Below are 21791 nucleotides of genomic sequence, written 5' to 3'. Positions count from 1 at the left end.
GCTCAGCAGAAGCACATTTCTTCAAGTGGCAGGGTGAGAAGAAGAGGCTATGTTGCCTCCAAATAAGGATGTTCAGCCCACAACCCCACTCGTCTTGTGAACTTGATAATGGAAGGGAAAAGACAAGTTGTAGTTGCTTCTCTGATAGCACTGTGACTAGCAATAATAATAATAAAGTCACTGGGGTTATCCTGATCTTGCAGTTCCTCCTTCAGTGGAAATTATAGGGATGGCTTCACGGGGCATTTTAACCATCGATGCATTGTGATCAAGCTTTCTTATGAAGTGATGATTTACTGTGATATGGTCTGGCTGGAAGCATGATGCTGCAGGGAAAGAACTTTCTTTTTATGGATAAAGTCCGTTGCTACTTTATTTTACAAATTGAGGAAACAAATAGAAAAGGAACTGTCCTTACTGAATCACGGGTAATCCTATGCAGTCCCAGTAGGGTAGCCATCTGCAGTTTGTCTGCTGACCCATTATACACAAAGCAAATCACCATCCTGCAATTAACTGTCAAATGCCATTTATAGCCAAGAGGCTATTAAACTTGCAGCAAAAGTTTGGGGTTTTGTCTTTCTTTTTTTTTTTCTTTTTCCTTCTCACCACTGAATCATTAAATTGGCTATTTTAACTTTGCTTCAGGGAACAGATGGCTAACGCTAAGGAAAAAAAAGGAAGTCACTATTTATGGTTTTCATCTTAAATAATTTTCGAATCTTTGGGAATAAGCAGTCCCCATCTCCATCTTAATAAAGCAGACCTTTTTAAACGTATGTGACTTTCTAAATCATTTTGTCAAGGGTACTTACGCAGTTTTCAGCAGCTGCCCCCCACATGCACACTGCTATGCATCTTATTGCTCTTGCTGCATAGGTGTACTGCTGTAGAAACACAAAGGTTGAGAAGTACCCTCCAGTTCCCTGTCATAAGCACTGTTAAAAAAAAATCAAAGAATGGCAGTGACTTTATGGCTATGTTTCCATTCACAACCATTGTCTACATATACTCCACTCATGATCCTTCTTCTATTCCTTATTTTTCTGCTGTAAAACAGGTTTAATTTTTTTGATTTAGAGCTGCACAGAGGAAGATATGATGGTGTTTGTTCAGAACAAAGTTGTGTGTTGGTTTGTGGGCTGTACTGTTTGGTTTTTCTGATGCAGGAAAATAAGTTGCGGTATCAAAGTTCACCAAATATTAGAAGTCTGTTTTAAAATAAAGTTGCTGACGTGGTGATACAGTTATCTCATAACCAAAGTGATATCACATGCTATTCTTTTGATTCCAGACTCTATGACAATTTTAAAACAGGAACATTTGTTCTCTATAAGAGTACGTCTCGAGATTTTGAAGTTCATGTTCGCCAGTGGGACTGTGGAAGTCTTCACTACCCAGCATCCTGTAACTGTGGCTTTGTTGCCAAAGAAGGAAGTGATATAATTGCATTTGACATGTGCAGTGGTCAGCTACATGAGTCACAGCCACACTTATCTGTAATAAATAGAGACACAACAGGAAGCAATGTCAGAATCACTGAATCCTACCTAGGAAGAAAAGTAACAGTAAGTAGTAAATAATTGCTTGCGGATGTAATGGTTATCTTGGCAATTATTTTTAACAATTCACACCAACTTCAGAACTAAAACATGTTTTATTTTCTTAAATTAAGCAATACCATAATGTTTATTTTACAATCGTAGTCCTTTGGCCAGTGTTTTGCTTGTAAGTGAAAGATGTTGTCCTCAAAACCAAGGATGTGTCAACATGCATACCTTTCTGGAACCATGTTGTCAATCACAGTATACAACCCTTGTGTGGAAGGTGCAGCTTTCAGATTCAATATGCACTTATTTAGCAGCCCTAATGTTCCAAAATGAGATCTCTGTGTGCTGTGTTTTGCTCATGACAGTGTCGTATGGGAAGGCTGTGCATGCAGATAATTAAGTATGCCAAATGACATCCACAGAATTAGAAGTGTAGGTGGTTTCTCTAGAGAATGTGGCCCTCAGATGAAATATTCACGTTTGCTTGTATAATTTCCTGTAGCTTTTCTTTTGTAGATAGAATTGCTGTAGGACTCCACTGAACTTCAAATGAAGCATAATGTAAAAATGAAGCAGAATGTAGAAATGAAACCCTCAATTGCTCTTTAATCACTCTGTTGGTCTGGAAGGCAAGCCATAAAAACAGATATGCCTTTTCAACTTGGGTTTGGCTTTTGGTATAAGACTATTTTAAATATTTAACTTTTATCTGAAGTACTTTGTCTGAAGACCTCAGATATGAAATATTTAGGTGATGTTAGGCAATAGAGAAATTAAAAGGATACTGAGGAACCAGAAAAATTAAGTGACTTGCTCAGATTTGTACAGCAAGTTAATAATAGAAACAGCATTTAAACTTGCAGTGGATTTTGTTCTTGAGACTTCTAGTATTTCTTTCAAGAGATTGTAAAGTTGCCTAAAATTAAATAGTAAATATTTGAGACTATTCTGAGCTATCGAGAACATTTAGGATCAGCTTTGCAGGTAGAAAGTGACTCCATTATATTAAGTTACTAACACAGGGAATCATGTAGGTGACAAAAAGAAGGTTGAGAAAGGTGCTGCCAAAGAGTCTGTTCATATTACCAGAATCATCCCTTTCCATATGCTAACATGTGAAGAGTGAGCAGCCCAGCTGATCTTTGATTCTCTGTGGTTTTGCAGTCACTGACCTTCCACAATATACCTGCTAATGATGGATGAAGTTTATGGACCTATAGTGCACCATCTAGCTACCTGCTAAGGTTGAGATGTATAGGGGTTTTATTTACAGGGCTTCATGAAAGAAAAAATAGTGAAATTTGTCTGATCTAGAATAGTTAGAGCAAGAATTTAATGGGATGTCTTTATATCCCTGGCCTTTTCCAATTGTTCCTTCCCAACAAACATACCTGGTTTTATTAGGTAAAATAAAAATCATGTTTCTCATGATGATATCATCAATCTCTTTTTAGGTTTTGTTTTCTTCTGGAGCTTTCATTCGTGCTGATGTGAGTGAATGGGGAATGAGCATAACACTTAGGGCACCCAGTTCAGATTACAGACATACAATGGGACTCTGTGGTACCTTTGACGGAAGTGCGGAGAATGACTATCACACTGCAAGTGGGGTGGAAATCCCAAACCATGCTAATGTTCCTTTTTCTTTTATTAAGGAATGGAGGTAACAAAATACTTCAGTTTCAATCAAATGTGATCATTTTTGGTTCAACCTTTCCTTTATGCTCTTAAAAACTTGTCAAAATAATAATTAAAAAATCCTCCTAGGTTTTTAAGTCAATTATTTTAAGTTAATCATTACATTCCATAATTAATTTCAGAGAAAATTGAAACTGAAGTGCCAAATTAGTATTTAAGTAGTATGATGTAAGTTTAGTTTGAGTAGGTTTTGAACAAAGTATCAAGGTATATAGAAAATATCCAGTCGTCTTGGTTCTTCTGTTATAAGTTACTCTCATGGTTTTGTGATTTAACTGGTCTTCAAATATAGCTGTATGCTGCAGATTCTGTGATCTATGCTGTAGAAGTATGAAACAACAAAAAGCAAAACATTAATGCTTTCCTAAAACAATTAAAATACTTCAGATACAGTTTCATCTTTTTCTTTCTTCTCTAGAATTTCACCAGGAGATAGCTTGTTTGACAAGACACCTGCTTCTTTAACATCTTCTAGAAAACCAGTCTTCTGTGACTGTGCACTTGAAGATGCTGGATTATATCAATCAGTGAATAAACCAGAGACAGTTTCTCAGTCAGAACTTCCTCTGTCTTGTAAAGAAAGTGAAAATGGTAGATTTCTTTCTTTGATACCAGGACTGGATGTCACTGCTGAGTATCTTGGTCCTGTTGATCTTGTCAGAGGCCTAAAGAAACGTTCATCTGCACATGAAATGGATTCATCTACACTTCTGCAGAGGGAGGATAATCAAACAAAACTTCACAAAACATCACTAGTAAACACACGTGTCTCTGCAACCTCAGTGGGAAATACTGGTGTAGAAAAAGAAGGAACTTCAAGCTCAGGCATTAGAAGAAATTCTCACCGTTACAGCAGTCATCTTCACAAAAGTCAATCTTTTACAAGTAGGGGGAAGCGCCAAAATTATTATGAATACCATCCGGTATTTTTATTCCAAAGTCTTAGCCAAACAGACTTAGAGGGATATAGTTATTTTTTCCCAGAGGACCATGCCACTGACACAGACCAAAAGTTTCTTCCTTCTTGGCCCACACCTTCTGGCCTCACTGAGTCTAGCGCTTTGTTACTATGCCAGCAGGCAATAGCTAATTCCAGTATAGGAAGATCTTGTGGTGGCCTTCTTGGCCGGCGAATAGAGGATGCGATCAATATGTGTGTTAAAGATTTGCTGCTGAAAGATGACCTCAGTTGGGCAGAAGCTTCCCTAGCTCTTCTAGAGAATGAATGTGAGAAAAGAGTTCTGGAAGAAATAAATTACAACCAACAGGAACTTGAAGGGTCAGTTGAGAGCCTGCTTACTGCATTAAAGTGTCCCAGTCTCTGCAATGGTAATGGGGAATGTACAGAATGGGGCTGTGCATGTTTTCAAGGCTACAGCTCATATGACTGCAGCATGCTGTCTGGTAAGTGGGGGGAAAAAGTGAGATTTACTTAAATAATGTTCTCAGTGTTTGTGCAACATATATTTATTTTGCTGCCTTTCTCTCCTGCTTTTGTACGCTGACAAGGGTTCCCTACGGTGGTTCTGTTCATTATCCAGCAATTTAGTTCCAGTTTAATACAGCCATAATTGTTTTCTATTCAGCCCTCTTGTTTCCGAAGGGCAAAACATGGGCTTTGGTTCTGATATGTCAGATTTAAAAAATTTACCACTCAGTGAGTTTGTAATCCAGAGTATTGCCCCAAGAAATTAGCAGTGTTTCCACATGCTGTCTTCTTTGGGGAAGATCTGCCACATCCATCCATTCGCTGATTTTTCATAGTCTATGTGATCCTGTTTATTAACTGTAAGTGGGATGTTTTTCTCTCTGGTGATGTGGCATCTCTGTAAGCTAACTGTTAGATTTGGTGGGAGCAGAATTGATGGTGAAGAAAAAAGAACTACAGCAAATAGAGCTGGGCAGGGTTTTTTTCTGGTAAATAAGACATTCACTAAAAATTCAGTTAAGCAGGTACACTGGAAAAATATGAGAAGTACTACAAAAGTCAAAACCCTTTCAAAACAAAACTGTTAATATTTTGTTTTGCAATGGTGTTTTTGTTTTAGTGACCTATTTAAAAGCAAATAGAGAAGGAGGTAAGAGAATAATAAAAAGAAATATTTTATTCCTCTTGAAGTCAAATAAACAGGTTTTATTTCATAAAAACTATTTTTGAGTGTTCTAATCTTTGTCAGTTTATTTCCTGAAATAACTTCCACCTGAGATGTTTTTGTTTAGTCTTTAAACAAAAAATTCCCATTATAAATTACTGCATAACTGTAACCTGTGGGCCTGAGTTTCATTTAGATTTTATTCTGCAAGTGTGATGTAAAGAACCATAGGTAAGAAAGCAAAACACATATTCACAAGTGTTTGTTACTAGATGAATATTTTCTCTGCTTCATAATACTCAAGAACTTCATAGTACTCTGCTTCAATACTCTCTTTCCAAGAGAAGACAAAAGCCTAGCTTTAAAGTTAAAATTCATTTTAACAATAAAAAATGTTTCTGTTTATGCCTTTCTTCAGCTGGGTCCAGATTTTGTTGTTTACATAGTTTTCTTAGTTGGATAGAGAAGTAAAGCTATTGCTTGATGTGAATGCATATGAATGCGTTAATATACTGACATTCATTGTCTAATCTCTACTTCGAAGACCAGGCTCCAGAAATTACAGAGCTGGAGAATGCTGGGCTGTGCGATATTCGACAGCATGACTGCACATCAGTGAGAGCTTTTGGACATGGCTTCAGGGCTTCATTGAATCTGAAATGTGAAATTACCAAATTACAGGTAGGTTTCCGTGAATAGTAACAATTACATTTTAAACTTCTCAGAGAATGAGGGAAAAACTGTCTAACATTATTCATTGATGTGGGTACAACCCAATGCTTTAGTAGAAGCTAAAAGCAAAGGCACTCAGCACTTTGCAGCAGACACTCAAGTCTTTGCAAGATTGCTATTTCCTCCATGATAAGAGAAATACAAAACATAATGGGAATGTTCAGCAGCCAAGAGGGAGATAACAGCATATGGCAGCTATCCATCAGAAAAGGGCAAGGGCAGCCCTATTAGCAACAACCAGTACATCATTGTTCGGGTTTTTTAAGTGCTTATGGAGAGGAATTGAAGTACCACTTCTTTGAAAAAGGACAGCAAGGTTAAAGACATTACTAGATTTCTGCCTCAAATCTAATGCTTGAAATAGCCCTTTTATAAACATAATAAATCTGTTACGAAAACAGAAAGGCATTTTTGATGTGTTGTCCATTTCCCTGGGGTAGAATACCACGGCTATTTAATGATATATGTCAGCTCTATACCACAGGTTTGAACAGGAGATTAAAAATGTTGCACTGTAAACTAAAAGGAGTCTGTATAGAGAGACTGTTGTTACTCGGACCTAGAACTTACGGCAAATTTACAAGCAGTTTACCAGTGTGAGCCTGGAATAACAACAGTCGGCAATTACAAGTTTTTATGTCCTGTTAGACATGAGAATAAAAAAGCTTCAAAGTAAAATTGGGTTTCATTGATGTGATGATGCTGGTGTGGGGGGAGATGGCAAAAGGGGAACCATTCAATGGGAAAATTTTGTTCTTCAGACAAAAGTTTAAGCAATGCTGGCTATAGATTCTTCTTAAACACAACATGTATCCACTCATCTGCAAGTTGGCTTGAAATGATAAAGTCAAGAGTAAGTTTACACTCCATTAGGTTAAAAGACTTTTAGACCAAGCTCACAGTGAGACAATTATTGGGAGTTCACTTATCACAGTTTGAAATGTCTCAGTTTTAACTTTATGGCAAGGTACTCTGATATAACACTCTTTGTGGTGATGTATTTGGCTCCCAACTACAAAAACTTCCTATTTAATCACTTTTATTGATAATCTTCTCACTGACAAGAGCCAGGTTAGAAAATGAACACTACTGCTGTTATCTGCAGTTGAGGACAAAACTGAGAATTTTTTCCTTGAAAATACAAAAGAAAGGATGTTTGGGTTTTTTTGTTTTGTTTAGTTTTGTTTGTTTAATTTTCAGGCCAGAGTAGTAGTGACTTTATGCAAATGTCAGTGGACTTGCAACAGTACAGAACTCCACGTATTTTGAGATTAAACTTAAATGATCAAAATTTCATAGAAGAGGCATTTTGGCAGAATTTCACTGCAGAAACACACTGAATTTCTTATTTTTTATATTTTCACTTTTGAAAGGTTATATCAAATTCATTGTCCATGGGCTGCCCTATCATGTTAGGAAGGATGTAGGTCTTGTGCATGATGCTAAAAGAAGTGATTCAGAGAATTCTGTATTGAAGTACCTCACAGATGCAAGACTACTGCACATCTCTTGATATAGGTTTGGGTAGGAAATGGCCAAGGAACCTATGATTACACAGATCCGGAATTTACTAAGATTTTTGTAAAGGATGAGAGTATGTTTAACCTCCCCAAAATGAAAATACAGTTTTAGTTCTTTCTTACTTACGTCAAACTGCAGAAGTAAGATTTTCTATGAATCTAACGAGCTAGAATGCTAGTAGATCTGAAGGTGTTTTAATTGGTTTTTGAAAGGTTAATATGTTTCTGAAAAAATTATGTGAACTTGCCTCCAGCTAATAACAAAAGGTTTCTGGAGAAATAGACTGCATCACAGTTCAAAGGTTATAGTACTAAATGCTCTCAAAATGACGTATTTAGAAATATTTAGCTGTTACACTTTTACTCACCCTTGCTGTGAATTCCTTAACTGATTATAGGTTGAAAGAAAAACAATGTTTGGTTGGAACAAAACCAGCTCATATGTCTTTTCAGCGAAAGTTTTTATTTTTCTGTTATTTTTTTGTTTGTAAAAAAAAAAAAAATGCAAGGCCTTATCAGCAGATGACTTCCCATGTCAGGATTGGGATTGAATAAATGTCTTGATTGGCTCTAGTAACTGGAAAAATGCACCAGCTCAGTAAAACCTACTCAAGCTCAAAATCATTTTGATCCTGCTGTTCTCTTGATTCTTAGTCTGTCTGGATTCTTACTTCCATCTAACTTTATTTTCAGTATGCTTATCCCTGCTTCCACATCAATACTTCAGTCAAATAGTACTATCAGCCCTATTCCGTTACCTTGAACTCTCAAGATAGATTCTTGGATGACTTGTCCTCATGCAGTTTAGAAGAAAAGTTTACAGGGTTAATGGTGTAATCTGTTGGTTTGTGCAAGGGCTTAATGGCTAACTGCCAGTATTCCCCCAGCACCCAGAATGATACCTGAGCCCTGCCAAAAGCCTCATCTGTTCCTTCGACTAAAGCTTGTCCTCTCATGGGAGCAAAGATGAAGAGGGATAGAGGCACTTATACATCAGATCAGTGCTGTTAGAGGATCACCCACTGCTTAACCCTCCCATTACTCTCCAGCTGGAAGAACTGTTTGTCCTTGGCAATGCAGTGTCAAAGGGCCGTGCAGCAGGAAAGCCTTCTCTTCCACAGTAGCAGGCTTAGGTAGAAATCTATGTGTGCAAATAATATTTCTCACTGCATTTAATATTTCTCACTGCATTCTAATCCAGAGACATTAGACTTGTTCAAACACTGTGCACTACGTGTGTTTTTTCTCTGATAAAAATATTTTCATGATGTATTTCACTGAAAAACAGATTTTCTGTCTTAATGTTTAGTATAGCGATAGACAATGGATTCCCAGAGAACCTCTAACTATGCCAGCTGCCTTCCAAAATGCCAGGACTGTCGACTGCCAGTTACCAAATGATGGCCAGCAGTCTGATGTCATGGATCTGGTTGATGATAAGCCCATTGCCAGGTGGCAAATAAAGGTACTCACAGAAATTTCAAATATTCACTTACAGATATTCCTATTAAGATGAAAATATATTACATAGATATTATCCTTTTTTTAATGGTACTAAAGGTGGAACTCAGCTTGCTTAATTTGGGGTCTCAGTTTCATCACCTAAGCTGAAGTGTTGAGTGCTATTTGAGAGTGGTGTTCTTCAAGGGACTGGTAGATACAACCTAGGACCTAAAGAGATGCACGTTCTTCAAGAGTAGAAGTTAAAGGTCAGGTAGTTACTCTAGAGCATTTCAAATGACATTAGACACATTTATGGGAAAATTGAGTTGAGCCCAGTCTACATGTACGAATCCCTGTGTGAGGTAGATATCTGAGCATTCACACAGATTGAGTCAATAAGGCCAATAGAGCCTAAACACTATTCAATTTACCGCAAAGTAGACACCTACATGTGGTTGGTCAGATATCTGCCTAGACTTATTGCAAGGTTGATTAGATTTCTGATTACTATTATGAGAGTTTAAACAGCTAAATGTAGGTGTCTATCAATGAGTTGAAGCTCATGCTAGCAGTCCACGCTGGTGATACGTTGATACCTCATATGCTGGTGATACATTAATCCATTTTTACTGTACATCTTGCAGATTTCTAATGACGGATTCATTTATAGCAACTCTAAAACAATGATATTATATGATGGAGCCTGTCAGATATGTGAACCACAAGAATCTGGGTTATGTACGTTAAAGGTATGTATTTCATTACTCTCTATGTTTATTATGAAAATACGCATCTTTTCAGGCAGAAAAAAATCTAGAAAAATCAGCAGAACGTACCCTGTTCTTGTTTCCAACAGGAATTTTCCATGCACAGAAATGATAAGCACAGAAAGAGAAGCTGGGATGAGGCAATTTTGAATGAAAAAACAATCAAACCAAAAGCACCTCATATAATTACCAAATAAAACCAAACATGCTGTCAGTTGTTTAGATTTAAAAACAACCTCAGTTGTTTAGTGGAAGTGCAGAATAGATTAGATTTTATTTGACGCTTTACAAATTCATCCAGATTTACTGTTTGATAACCAAAAATTAATGAATCACATTGTCATTTCTCTAAAAGGAGAAAACATGCAACATAGATGGACTCTGTTACGGTGAAGGTGACACAAATCCAACCAGCCCTTGCTTACTCTGCAGACCTGACATATCAAAGTTAACTTGGTCAGTTGTTGAAAGTAAGTTCTGAATAGTTGTGGGGTTTTTTTAATACCAAGAAGTTGAAAATCTACTAAGTTTTTACATTTATGGAAATAGTGAAGTTTTAAGTTTAACTAGTTAAGTGTTTCATTTGAAGCTTAGTACCCACTACTTTAGCTTGTAATTTGATCTTGGTTTTCATCTCACATTTCTCCTAATTTCTGAAAATAATATTTTGTTTTCCAGACCATATGTGTAAAAGTCAGTCTTTTTTTTTTTTTTTCCCCCTTGCCCTGCCCCCCAGTAGCCATTACAAATAACTAATGAAAATTAACAACTCTCAGCCTAATTGGCACTTTGAAGTCTTTTGATATTTGGCACAGCTACATTGATGAACGTTTGTCTTCATTATTTAGGAATAAAAGATATTTTCCAACAAATGACTCTGATACCAAACAAGAGGAGAACACAAACTGAATTAAATGGCATGTCATATTTATTAGCCACTTAATATTTGGACATAGTCCACATTGATGGCATAGATACATGGCCTAAACGAATACTTGAAAGTATATCCAAGGCTGTCATACTTCAGTCCAGTTAGAAACCACACTATGAAAAGAATACCCAAGTCTAGATTCTTCATTTTCCTTCTCCACAGTACAAAGTTCTAGCCTAGAAGTTGTAGCTCTTTTGGCTCAGGTCTTAGTCTTTGGAGATACAAATCATATTGGTCCCTTCACCAAATGGGACGTCTCTTGGGGCTTTACTAGTAGCCATCCAGCCTGCCCCATCCACCCAAGTCCATAACATCTCAAATACAAGCGTTCCATCAGTGTTTTCATGGGTGAATGTGCTGGCAACACTGCCTAGATTGGGAACGGTCCTGTATGAGTGGGACTTCTGGTGCCTGTCTTGCTGAATCTTTCTCTAGTCTGAACTTGTACTGAAAGCCAAGGTAGCTATACCTATTCCAAAGGAATGAAACCTGAATGAAACGAATGAAATTAAACTCATCCAGCAGTCGGGGAGTCAAGGGATTTCCATGTTACAGCCACGGACTGGAATTCAATATTGCTAAAGTCAGAAATGGGAGAAGAATGTAAACCAGAGGCAACTCCCCAAAACCAAGGAGCACCCTGTTCTCCAAAGTGGATGACATTAGGCACAGGGTGTCAGAATCTGACTGCTGAGACACTGATTACAGCTTCTTCTCCCTTCATGGTTCCTGCCATAGCGAGTGGGTTCCTGCTTGGAGCGGTCACTTCACTGTAACCCAAAACATAGCAATCCTAGTCACCTTCCTATGTCTCAGCTTCAAAACCTACACTCTCCCCAGGGCTGCTTCTTCTCTCTTTCACAGAACTTGTCCTGGTGCTGGGGTTTTGTTTGTTTGTTTTTACCTGATGTCTCTAGAAATCTAGTTATTCCTGCCAAATAGGTTAGAGCGCAACAGTGCAGGCATCTAAATAGCCTATTACTTACCAGTGAGTAAGTTGTTGTGTGGTTGAAATCCTTCCTAGGAACAATGAGTGAATAACTTATTCCATCACCTCATGCTCAGTTTTGCCAAGATAGTCACTGCAGCCCATTCCCAAGTATTGCTTAACAAGGTCTATTCATTTGTTAAAGGAAACACCAATCACCTCTGAGTTTTATGGCTTCCTGTACTTTCATTTGCAAACTATCTCTGCATAGTTAAAGTACAGTGGTTAAATTCGATAAATTCTGAGTTCTTTCTATGTATAGATGCACTGCATCTTTACAAGCTCTGCGTAGTATAAGTAATTTCTTGGTTATGTTGTTACAGTTAAAATATCTAGTGTTTTTCCTGTGCCATTCAAATGACATTAGAATTTAAGAGAAATAATTACATGTGACTTCCTTAATAGAAAGATATGCTCCTTTTAATTTTTATAAGTATATTGCAACTTTTGCCTAAAAGAGGAAAATATCTCCTTTGTTACAGACAACCAGCCTCCAGTGCTTGAAACTTTTCAGGGTATGCTACAGACTTTTTATGGAGAAGATTTTGTATATCAGTTTTTGGCTTCAGATCCAGAGGGTTCAGCTATTCATTTCACATTGGATTCTGGTCCAGAAGGTGCCAGTCTTTCCCCATCAGGTCTCCTTTTGTGGAAAGCTGTGTCAATGAATCTCCATAAATTAACATTTTCTTTGACAGATGACTGCAATGCAAAGACTAAGGTAGAAATAGAGGTAATGAATATTACCGTAAAATGACACCTACTAGTAAGATGTTTAAGATACCTAATTACAAAACTCATTGCTGGTTCATTAAAAAAAGAAAACTGTCTTATTGGGCATGTCTTGTAGGTCAGTGTAAAATCCTGTGATTGCCTAAATAATGGCTCATGTGTGACAAACATTAATTTCCCACCTGGAAGTGGAAGATATCTTTGTGTGTGTGTGGCTGGATTTGAAGGTGATCTCTGTCAAGTGAATACTGATGACTGTATACTTAACCAGTGTGGTATTGGCAGATGTGTGGATGGAATAAACAGCTATTACTGTGAATGTCCACCTGAACTTCAAGGTAAATTGCTACTTTATTTACACGCATTTATCACATTTAGTGATAAACAGGAGTTTCTAATGTTATGTCTCAATTTTTTTTTTTTATTTTTGACTGTAAATAGCTTACTGTTAGAGTATGAAGAAATTTTATGGTCTTGTGATAGTTATATGATATACTTCAAGATTTTTCTTGCATGAATACAATGGTTGTTTATATCATGAGAGCAAATTTCCGTTGTTTTCCTCCACAGAGGTAAACTCAGCAACATGGTGAAACATAGGAGTGATGTGTTTGGTTACAGTGTGATTCCTCCTATGCCTGCAGATAAACATGTAGTCCCCACAGCCCATCTTCTCTATATTCCACAATAAGCAAGATACTTGATATAAGATGAAAAAATGTCAGCTGTACATATTAGATGTACTGAAATACTTTGTTGCACTTGATAGATGTCCTTTTTGTATTTCAGCACCTGCATACATTCTACTTTTATAAACACACTGTCAAAGTCTAATGGCACAATATTATATATATATATAAAAAAAAAAAATCTGTATTTCAATGCAGGTAAAAACTGTCAAGATGATGTAGATGAATGTGAGTCCAGTCCTTGCTTCCCTGGAGTATTTTGCTTCAATACTTTTGGTTCTTACTATTGCGGTCCATGCCCAAATAATCTGCAAGGAGATGGGAAGTCATGTTATGGTAAAAGTACTTGTTTTTCAGAAGAACGTTGTTATCTTATTGTCATTCAGATAAAATATCTTTGGTTGTGCTTCATGTTTCTAACAGTAACTTAGAACTCTTTTCAGCAGTCAGCAGAACAGGACTGTGTCTCTGACGATGACTGGGACAGAATCTCAGTTGATGACAACATCAGACTGCACTGGGTCACATAGTTGTAAAACACTTTCAGATGACTAGAAAAAATAGATACAAAATACCCCAATTCTTCTATATCAAAGTACAATACAATGAAATGTATCTTTTTTGCATTATTTTCATAATTTGAGCAATTATTGACAAAATATTTTTCTATTAGATTGCTTAATATAGACCTATTTACCCAAATCAAGGCACTTGCCAAACAAGGTGCCCAAACATTTATTTACAATGCAATTACTGAATAACTTGTATTTTTAAAATACTCTGTTGAAAACTTTTAAGAAACAATTTTTACTCTTTATCTGCTTTCTGAATTTTGAGTTATTTTATGTACTAAAACTTTAACTCTGTTTGTAATTTATTTGCAGTTGAAACAAAAGTAACTACTAATGTGCCTTCACATCTTTTGTTTTTAGAAAGCTTTGAAGACACTAGTGTTGAAAGAAAGGATTCCACAGGAGAAATTGGAGGGAATAAAGGTGATTTTTTTCATGAAGAAAATGGAATTTCTGATTCACATACTGATAATAATATAGCTGGCAAATAAAGGTTCTAGTCAGTTTTATGTTATTCACTTTAATTTTTCAGTTTGACTCAATTTAATTCATTACTGGGGTTGTATTCTGATCTGAAAAATGAGACTGAAATGTCAATATCAACAAATCCCTTAGGTCAGTCAAGTCATTTTATTGACAGTGTGATGTATGACATTCTTACCGTTGCCTTTTGTTTTTGTGACTAACCACTGACATAAAATAGGAAACGTGGGGATAGGGACATCTGTTATACGAGATAAGCAAAAGTTTATGGCATTATGTTGAATGCCATTTTCCTACTTCATCTCAAAGGAAAGGTGAAGGATATGGCAAGTGAATGTCTTAATTCCAAAACTCCATAAACACTGTTGCTGGCATTTCCAGCTCTGTGCCTGCTGGGTTTTTCTTTGCAGGAAATTCTCATGTGTCTTTTCCCTTTATCTCTGAATTGTTTGTGGGGGAGGAGGAAAACTCTCTCACTCCACTGCCAGTGCTGCATAGTTCTTCATCGGCTGCACAATGGTTTGCTTTTCAGAAGTGGGAGACAGCACTCTGTAATAAGACTCAGTAAAGTTTAACCTTTTGTAGACCATATTCTAGTACTGTTCTAAATGGGGTTAGGGACAGAGCTTAAGTTAGGTTGGATAATCTCCTCCAGTTTCATTCCTCCTCTGCCCCATAATGCTAAAAGCTCATAAACAGCATTCTGCCATTGTGGGATTACAGTGCCATACTCCTTTCCACAGCCCTCCAGACCACCCGCTTTTCCTGGGCAGAATATTGAAAAACTTTTCATTCACATAGCACTCCTTTCAACGAGGAGGCTGAGTCAGTCTCTGTTGTTTATAAAACACATGAAACATCCCACTAATAAAACCCACGCAGAAACTTTAAGGAAGTTGATTAAAAAGTTTGGAGAGTAAGTCATGGTAATACTTTTGCTACAAGGTGGTGGATTATTCACCTAAAATACTGTCCATGGTGCATCAGTAAGTATAAGCATGCACATACTTGTGGTTAAATATCTGCTTCTAGATTCTAGACTTATTACTAGCACTTAGACACACTGGTGAACCATAAGCAGTATCTTTTCTTTAAAGTCTGTTTCAGTTATCTGGTTGGAAGCAGTATATGCAGCTGGTAATTTGCTCTGACAGTAAAGCTGTTTATTGACTCAGTATGGGAAAATCTCTGCACTCTGCCTCATATATATGGTGCTTTCTGCTTATCTTCCAGCCAAGAAAAGGCCATGGTGAGGGTGGGAAAGGATGTAGCCAGAATACCTTGATCTTCTCCCATTCTGCCAGTTGAGAGTTAGGTTCTACTGCATACATATATTCTGATGTAGCACATGGAGAGACTTCCTGAAGCACAGAATGAATGGGCTGTACTTTTTTCTGTTCAGAAGACATTCCCCACCCTCAGAAGGAAAAAAGTCTCATAATATTCCCGTACTTTTTTCCCCCCTTTCTTTCTAACGTGCTGTAGGTTTTCAACAATCATCCTTTGAGAAGGTTTTAAGCATCTCAGGCTATATTCCCAGTTCTACAGCTGTCCCCGAGAGATTTATTTCTACAGAAATGGTCAGTAGCAGCACTCCACCAGCCTCCACAGTAAAAACAATCACTGCTTGGAAGTCACTTAATTCTCAGAGAAGTGCTTCTGTACAACCTGCTGTTACTGGAAGCATTGCTCACGCTCTCAGCACCATCAGTGGTCACCTTGCTAACATGGAAGAGAGTTCTTCAGTACATGCTGTGATGACTGCACCTTCAAGGAGCCATGCTGTATCACCTGAGAAGAAAACAAGAGCACAAGCTGAGGCCTACAGCTATTTTGAGACCAGCAGGAAGACTTCTAGCAGCAGAACGAATAGAAGCAAAGGGCTTGCTTTGTCAAGTAAAGTACTCAAAGGTGGAAACACTCACAGAGTTCAGCACATATTAGCCAAGCATAAAGCGAGTCCTTTACCTTTTGTTCTTGTTGAAGTCACTGTCCCACCAAAAATGCTTCCTGAAGAGTTAAGGGAAATAGCAATTCCTAAAGCAGTAACCTGTACCGATTTACCCTGTTTTCCTGGCGTACCTTGTGAGCCAAGTCAGGATGGAAGCATCAAGTGCGGTCATTGTCCTTATGGTTATTATGGAGATGGCTTCACTTGCAGAGGTATTACAAATAACTGCACTAAATGCTTTGCAGAAAAGGATCTTGTGACATCTTTATAACTTGAAAGTACATTGTTACTGTGTGATCAGTGAAATGCATAGAGTATTGAATTTTCTCATTTTCATTATTAATATTGGCATAGCCTACAGGCTTTTAGTTGTATGGATGCACTTTAAAATATTTTTCTGATGTGTCTCAGGCTCCCCACTTACGGGCAGGGACCTAATGGATTCTGTGTGATCTGTTCGTTACGTTAGGCAAGACACAGTTGTGCTGAAATGCCACTTTCATTTTCCTTATTCCTTTCTTTGTTTTCTTCATTGCCTTTCAGCAAGATGTAGACAAACATGTGGCAAAAATATGGAATGCGTGGCACCTGATATTTGCAAATGCAAGCCTGGCTATGCTGGTTATAACTGTCAGGCTGGTGAGTATGGCATTTTGATTTAGCCTGTGGTAACTCATATCCACAAATTAATGATTTGAAGATCCCTGTTGATTTTTTGCACAGCTCTATGCAGACCTGATTGCAAAAACCATGGGAAGTGCATTAAGCCCAATGTCTGTGAATGTCTACCTGGATACAGCGGCTCCACTTGTGAGGAAGGTAAATAGCATATTTTTCACTTTTGAATCCATAAATACCCAAAGGATGCTGTAAATAACATCCATGACTGTTCATTCTGACAGCAAAGAGGTGTGTTCATTTTACTTTAACAGAACTCTTTGAGTAACATGTTGGTATATACCCTACTTTTTTGATATTCACTGTAGATGTTGCTTGTGATTGGATATTCCTAAATTTAGCTTTCACAGTAAGTAGAGGAGTTTACCAGTGAATGTAGATGCCTCTAAGCTAAACGCTCCCAAAGAGTGGGAAGTCCTGTCTGGAAATTGTCTCAGATTTCTTTTCTTCAGTGACCACCACTGTTGGGACTCTGTGTACTCTTGGAATTAAGTTATCCTTGTTACTTATTCTTGTCAAAAGGCATTGCATACGTCTCCTTATTATATTTCCAGTTCTTTGCTCACTGTCAGTTATTAACATTTCCCTTTTTCTAAAGCATAAACAATCCATGTATCTTTTTAGAGGTGATTTCTTGAACAACATAATTCTATATCTACAGCACATTGTAAACCATCCTGTCAAAATGGAGGCACATGCTTGGCCAGAAATCTCTGCACCTGCCCATATGGTTTTGTGGGACCAAGATGTGATACAAGTAAGCAAAAAAGCATAAGGGAAGAATACAGAACATTTCTCGTGTTCTTCAGGAGAAAGACAGCAAATTATGGTTTAAATTTTTGATGCACTCTGTCTAATGCTAGGAAATGACATAGTACCTGTGCCTCTTTGAAGGCTCCTATTCTTGGGCTTTTCGAACATTAGTTAGATAGTATTTGCATGTAACTTCAAAAACATAAGGTACTATTACAATTGTAAATAGTTTATTATTTATGATTCACAAATGTGGGAACACTGAGCACGTTGTGCATGTGGTAACTACCTTCAGAACAGAGATGTTTAGTATGTCCTTACAGCTTTTGAACTTCTATCATCTTAAATTGGTTAGATGCTGGGGTACATTCAGAAGTTGGTATCAGTGAATGGCAGGTCAGAAAAACTGGGATACAGGAAAACTGAATTCAGAATCACGTTATGGGGTCTTTTTTTTTTTTTTTTTTTTTTACCTGGCATGAAAATTGGAAAATTTGCTGTGATAATAGCTGAAAAATTGGGATTAGTCTCACATAAATTGTCTTTTACATATCAAATTCTACATGCTGCAATTTGGCAACTCCAAATTTTGGGTAGGTTTCATACTGCTAATTTTTGTCATTCAAAGAGGCTAAATTTAGACATGCTGTTTATATATCATTCACTTGAATGTGCCACTGCATTATTGACCCCGAATTGAGTAAGTCCTTTGTTTGTCTCCTCCTCAAATCACAGGACTCTTCATTCTCAGTTTCTCTTATTCTAGTTTCAATTGTGACACACACAGGAAAAAAATGCTGCTCTTTGTTAAGCAGTACTAAAGAGAATGAGATGTTGTCCTGAAGAAGTGATTCATGGTTTTCCACAGCCATAATATTTTAATGTCTTTGCTTGTTGGTCTCGTGTCATGCTATGCATGCAGCTGCGCTTGCTGAATGATGGAGGACACTTGAGTGAACTTTCTTGGAGTCCATCAAATCCATCATGTAACATGGTTCATTTGTCTCTTAGTATTGAACTTCCCATTTTTTTTAGAAATTATTTGAAATGTTCTAGATTTTTATCACCGAATATAACCAGACCATGGATAATTACATGGAAAGACATTTTATTTACCTTTATAGTCTGGTGCTAGCCTTTTATGGCTTTGAGACTGGTTTAATCTATTCAGCAATTCCTCTTCAACTAGTGGAATTGTATGTTATTTCCAGTGTTAATATTTGGGACAGAACTGAAAAATGAATCAAGCATAATTTGTAACATACCTCTTTCTCTCCCCCCTTCCCCCGGCCCTATCCTCCCCCTTCTTGGATGGCAGTGGTTTGCAACAGACACTGTGAAAATGGTGGTGAATGTTTTACGCCAGACATCTGCCAGTGTAAACCTGGGTGGTACGGACCTACATGCAGTACAGGTAACACTCCTGCAACTTCCATGTGCCTGGGAAAACGTCCGTAGGACCTCCCATAGTTTGAAATTTGGAACTGCGTGGCTCAGACAGCAGCAGTGGGCAGCTGCTTACTGCCGCAGAGCCCCATACTCCCTCTTGTCTCTGTATGTTAGTTCTGCTGCCGGCAGCACCTCTAGAAAGTCTAATACTGATCCTAAAATTTTGGGTAAAGATTTTATGTGAATGGTGTTACCTGCAGTTATCTTAGGTGTTTAATTCCTGTCCTTGCAACAGAAGCGCATATTTTATAGACTTTATTTGGATGTCATGCTTCCCACTCTTCCTGACCCTGTTTCTGTAGCGATGTGTGACCCCGTGTGTCTCAATGGTGGTTCCTGTACTAAGCCAGATGTTTGCCTCTGTCCACATGGATTCTTTGGTGCCCAGTGTCAGAATGGTAATATTTTTTTTTCTCTTCCCCCCCACCCCCCTTAGCTGCCATTATGAGGAAATCTGTGAGAAAACATTATCTTAAGACACAAAATTCACAATCAAGTCACATACCCGAGAAGTGGTGCAAAACAGAGATTACTTTTTAAATTTTATGGCTGATTCAGTGAATGTCCAAGGAGAAGGGAGACTCAAAATTTGCCTTGTCTTCCACTCAACTTTTGAGCAGTGTTCAACCAGTTCCATTGTATATTACATGGTCTGGTTACTCGTGTACACATACAGTTGCCAACCTTGACCCCTTTTTATCTGATTTTGTCTTTACTATTGATGTAGGCACCAATCCACATTAATACGATTTTTACAAGACAGGCCTGACAGTGCTGAATGTCTATATAAGCTGTCAGAATTTTAGTGTTGCACTCGTGTTTCCTAGAATTATATTGCTAAGAAGTCAAACAAAATGCAAACTACAGCCTTTTCCTCCTGTTTGTGTCTTTTAGCTGTCTGCAGCCCGCCTTGTAAGAATGGTGGCCATTGCATGAGAAATAATGTCTGTACTTGTCCTGATGGGTACACAGGCAGAAGATGTGAAAAAAGTAAGCCAGTGTTAAAAGCCTTCCAGGACCCAAAAGTAACCAGTAAATTATTCCGTAATCAGTTAAATGTATTAAACAGCAGATGTTTTTGATTTTAAGGTGTCTGTGAGCCAAGGTGCATAAATGGAGGAAGGTGTGTAGGGCCAAACATTTGCTCTTGTCCTTCAGGATGGAGAGGAAAAAGATGTAACGCTCGTAAGTATCTCGTAGCTAACAGGAGAACCATACCTTAAAAGTAATATATGACTAAAGGACAACTCTGTCCACACAAGTAATATGAAGTTAGTGCCAAAGAACTCAAGAATATACACACATTGAAAAAATGTCTATAACAGCAGCAAGATTTAGGATGGAGAACTAATACCATGCAGTTCTTAGGCTAAACCATGAGACCAAAATATCTTTTAAATTCTTGTAAAGCAAATAATATTTGTTTCTTTCTTAATTCTTGTCTAAATAAGAAATGTCTGTATTTCTGCAAAGAGCTGAGTCAATGAAGTGAAAGAATTTCAATTTGTGCTGTAGGCCATAAAAGCAGATATAATAGAAAAAGAGGTACAGTGAAAGATTGGAAAACTGTGGAAACAGTGGGAAATGATTGGAATAGAAGATGCAATGGGCACAAGCTCTTTAGGAAAGGTAGAAATAGGACTGTGATGGTAGCACAGCTGTGGGTCACATTGTATCTTAATGAAGATATTGACGGTGCATAAATAAAATGTGTCAGCGTGGATAAAAGCACAGTCTGCATGAAAATCAGCATGAGGATGGCTGGTAGAAATCCAATAGATAAAGTGTTAGTGTCTGTCATAGTACCCACCCGAGGCTCAGAAATTGATATGGCCAATGAGCTCTCTAATGGCATGGAGGAAAAACAATTTTCCCTCTATTACTTTCTGTAATTATTGGAAAGTTTTATTGAAAAAAATATTACCCATATTGACAGGGGTGAGATATTCTTGGACACTGTGGAAGAGAGATTTCATTATCAACTAGTCAGTTAACCAATGAGAAATAACAGTGGTTTAGATTATGGCTTAATAAGCAGGGATGACTGTGCAGAAAAATGGGCCATAGAAAATAACTTTGGATCAAATGTTCATGAGTTGATTCACCATGTGTTAAATTGCATGATACACGAAAGATCTCTCACTAAGGTGTGGGTTTTAGAAAGGCAAATTTGGAAAAAACAAAGCTATTTAGTGGTGCTGACTTAATTCAGTATTTCAGGCTTTTGTAGCAATCTGTGATTCATCAGAACATCTTAATGAATGCTTTGGCTGTAGGGCTTTTTGTTTCTAGTTGCCTGTCTTCTTTAATATCCTGTTGATCTTAGATGGATTTTCAGTGAAGATGATGTGACTCTTGTGTAGGGAAAGCACTCAACCTCTCGTGGGCATCCTGAAATGTAAATAATAGAAAAAGTAATCACTTGGGATATAACAGAACTTTGTGCTGATGTCTGTGCAGCAATCTGTCTTCAGGAATGTAAGAACGGTGGGGAGTGTATCGGACCGAGTACGTGTCATTGTCCTCCGCAGTGGGAAGGAATCCAGTGTCAAACACGTAAGAATGATGTGACCTGAAACCTCTTCCTTCAGCACAGTTAAGAATGCTTCAGCAATACATAGTGCCTGGAAGGTCCTATACCTTGGTTGTATTTTAATCCAATTCTGTGTCAAAGGCAGGATAAAGAGCAGAGATTCCTCTGCCTGTTCTGAAGCCCTCCAGAATATGATGGTAGTCTGGGACCGTGGCAGTATGCAGCGGCT

The 21791-nt window shown here is 37.7% G+C and overlaps 1 protein-coding gene across 1 annotated transcript in view; it reads left to right on the top strand.

Annotated features, from left to right (window-relative positions):
• VWDE (von Willebrand factor D and EGF domains) overlaps window positions 1-21791 on the top strand; it is a 40695-nt gene that overhangs the window by 16821 nt on the left and 2083 nt on the right. Inside the window, exons 10-29 of the mRNA XM_075495539.1 lie at window positions 1295-1568; window positions 3005-3213; window positions 3667-4652; window positions 5886-6022; window positions 8903-9058; window positions 9681-9785; window positions 10159-10273; window positions 12205-12455; window positions 12573-12792; window positions 13342-13479; window positions 14076-14138; window positions 15684-16361; window positions 16693-16788; window positions 16873-16968; window positions 17489-17584; window positions 18899-18994; window positions 19332-19427; window positions 19924-20019; window positions 20119-20214; window positions 21490-21585. Coding sequence (XP_075351654.1) covers window positions 1295-1568; window positions 3005-3213; window positions 3667-4652; window positions 5886-6022; window positions 8903-9058; window positions 9681-9785; window positions 10159-10273; window positions 12205-12455; window positions 12573-12792; window positions 13342-13479; window positions 14076-14138; window positions 15684-16361; window positions 16693-16788; window positions 16873-16968; window positions 17489-17584; window positions 18899-18994; window positions 19332-19427; window positions 19924-20019; window positions 20119-20214; window positions 21490-21585 — 4100 coding nt within the window. The remainder of the gene's footprint in view (window positions 1-1294; window positions 1569-3004; window positions 3214-3666; window positions 4653-5885; window positions 6023-8902; window positions 9059-9680; window positions 9786-10158; window positions 10274-12204; window positions 12456-12572; window positions 12793-13341; window positions 13480-14075; window positions 14139-15683; window positions 16362-16692; window positions 16789-16872; window positions 16969-17488; window positions 17585-18898; window positions 18995-19331; window positions 19428-19923; window positions 20020-20118; window positions 20215-21489; window positions 21586-21791) is intronic.

Source organism: Mycteria americana, chromosome 2 (genome assembly GCF_035582795.1).
Source record: "Mycteria americana isolate JAX WOST 10 ecotype Jacksonville Zoo and Gardens chromosome 2, USCA_MyAme_1.0, whole genome shotgun sequence".
In the NCBI taxonomy this organism is placed as follows: Eukaryota; Metazoa; Chordata; class Aves; order Ciconiiformes; family Ciconiidae; genus Mycteria; species Mycteria americana.
The sequence above is the reverse complement of the archived record's forward strand: the minus strand, read 5'-3'. Positions and strand labels throughout refer to the sequence as shown.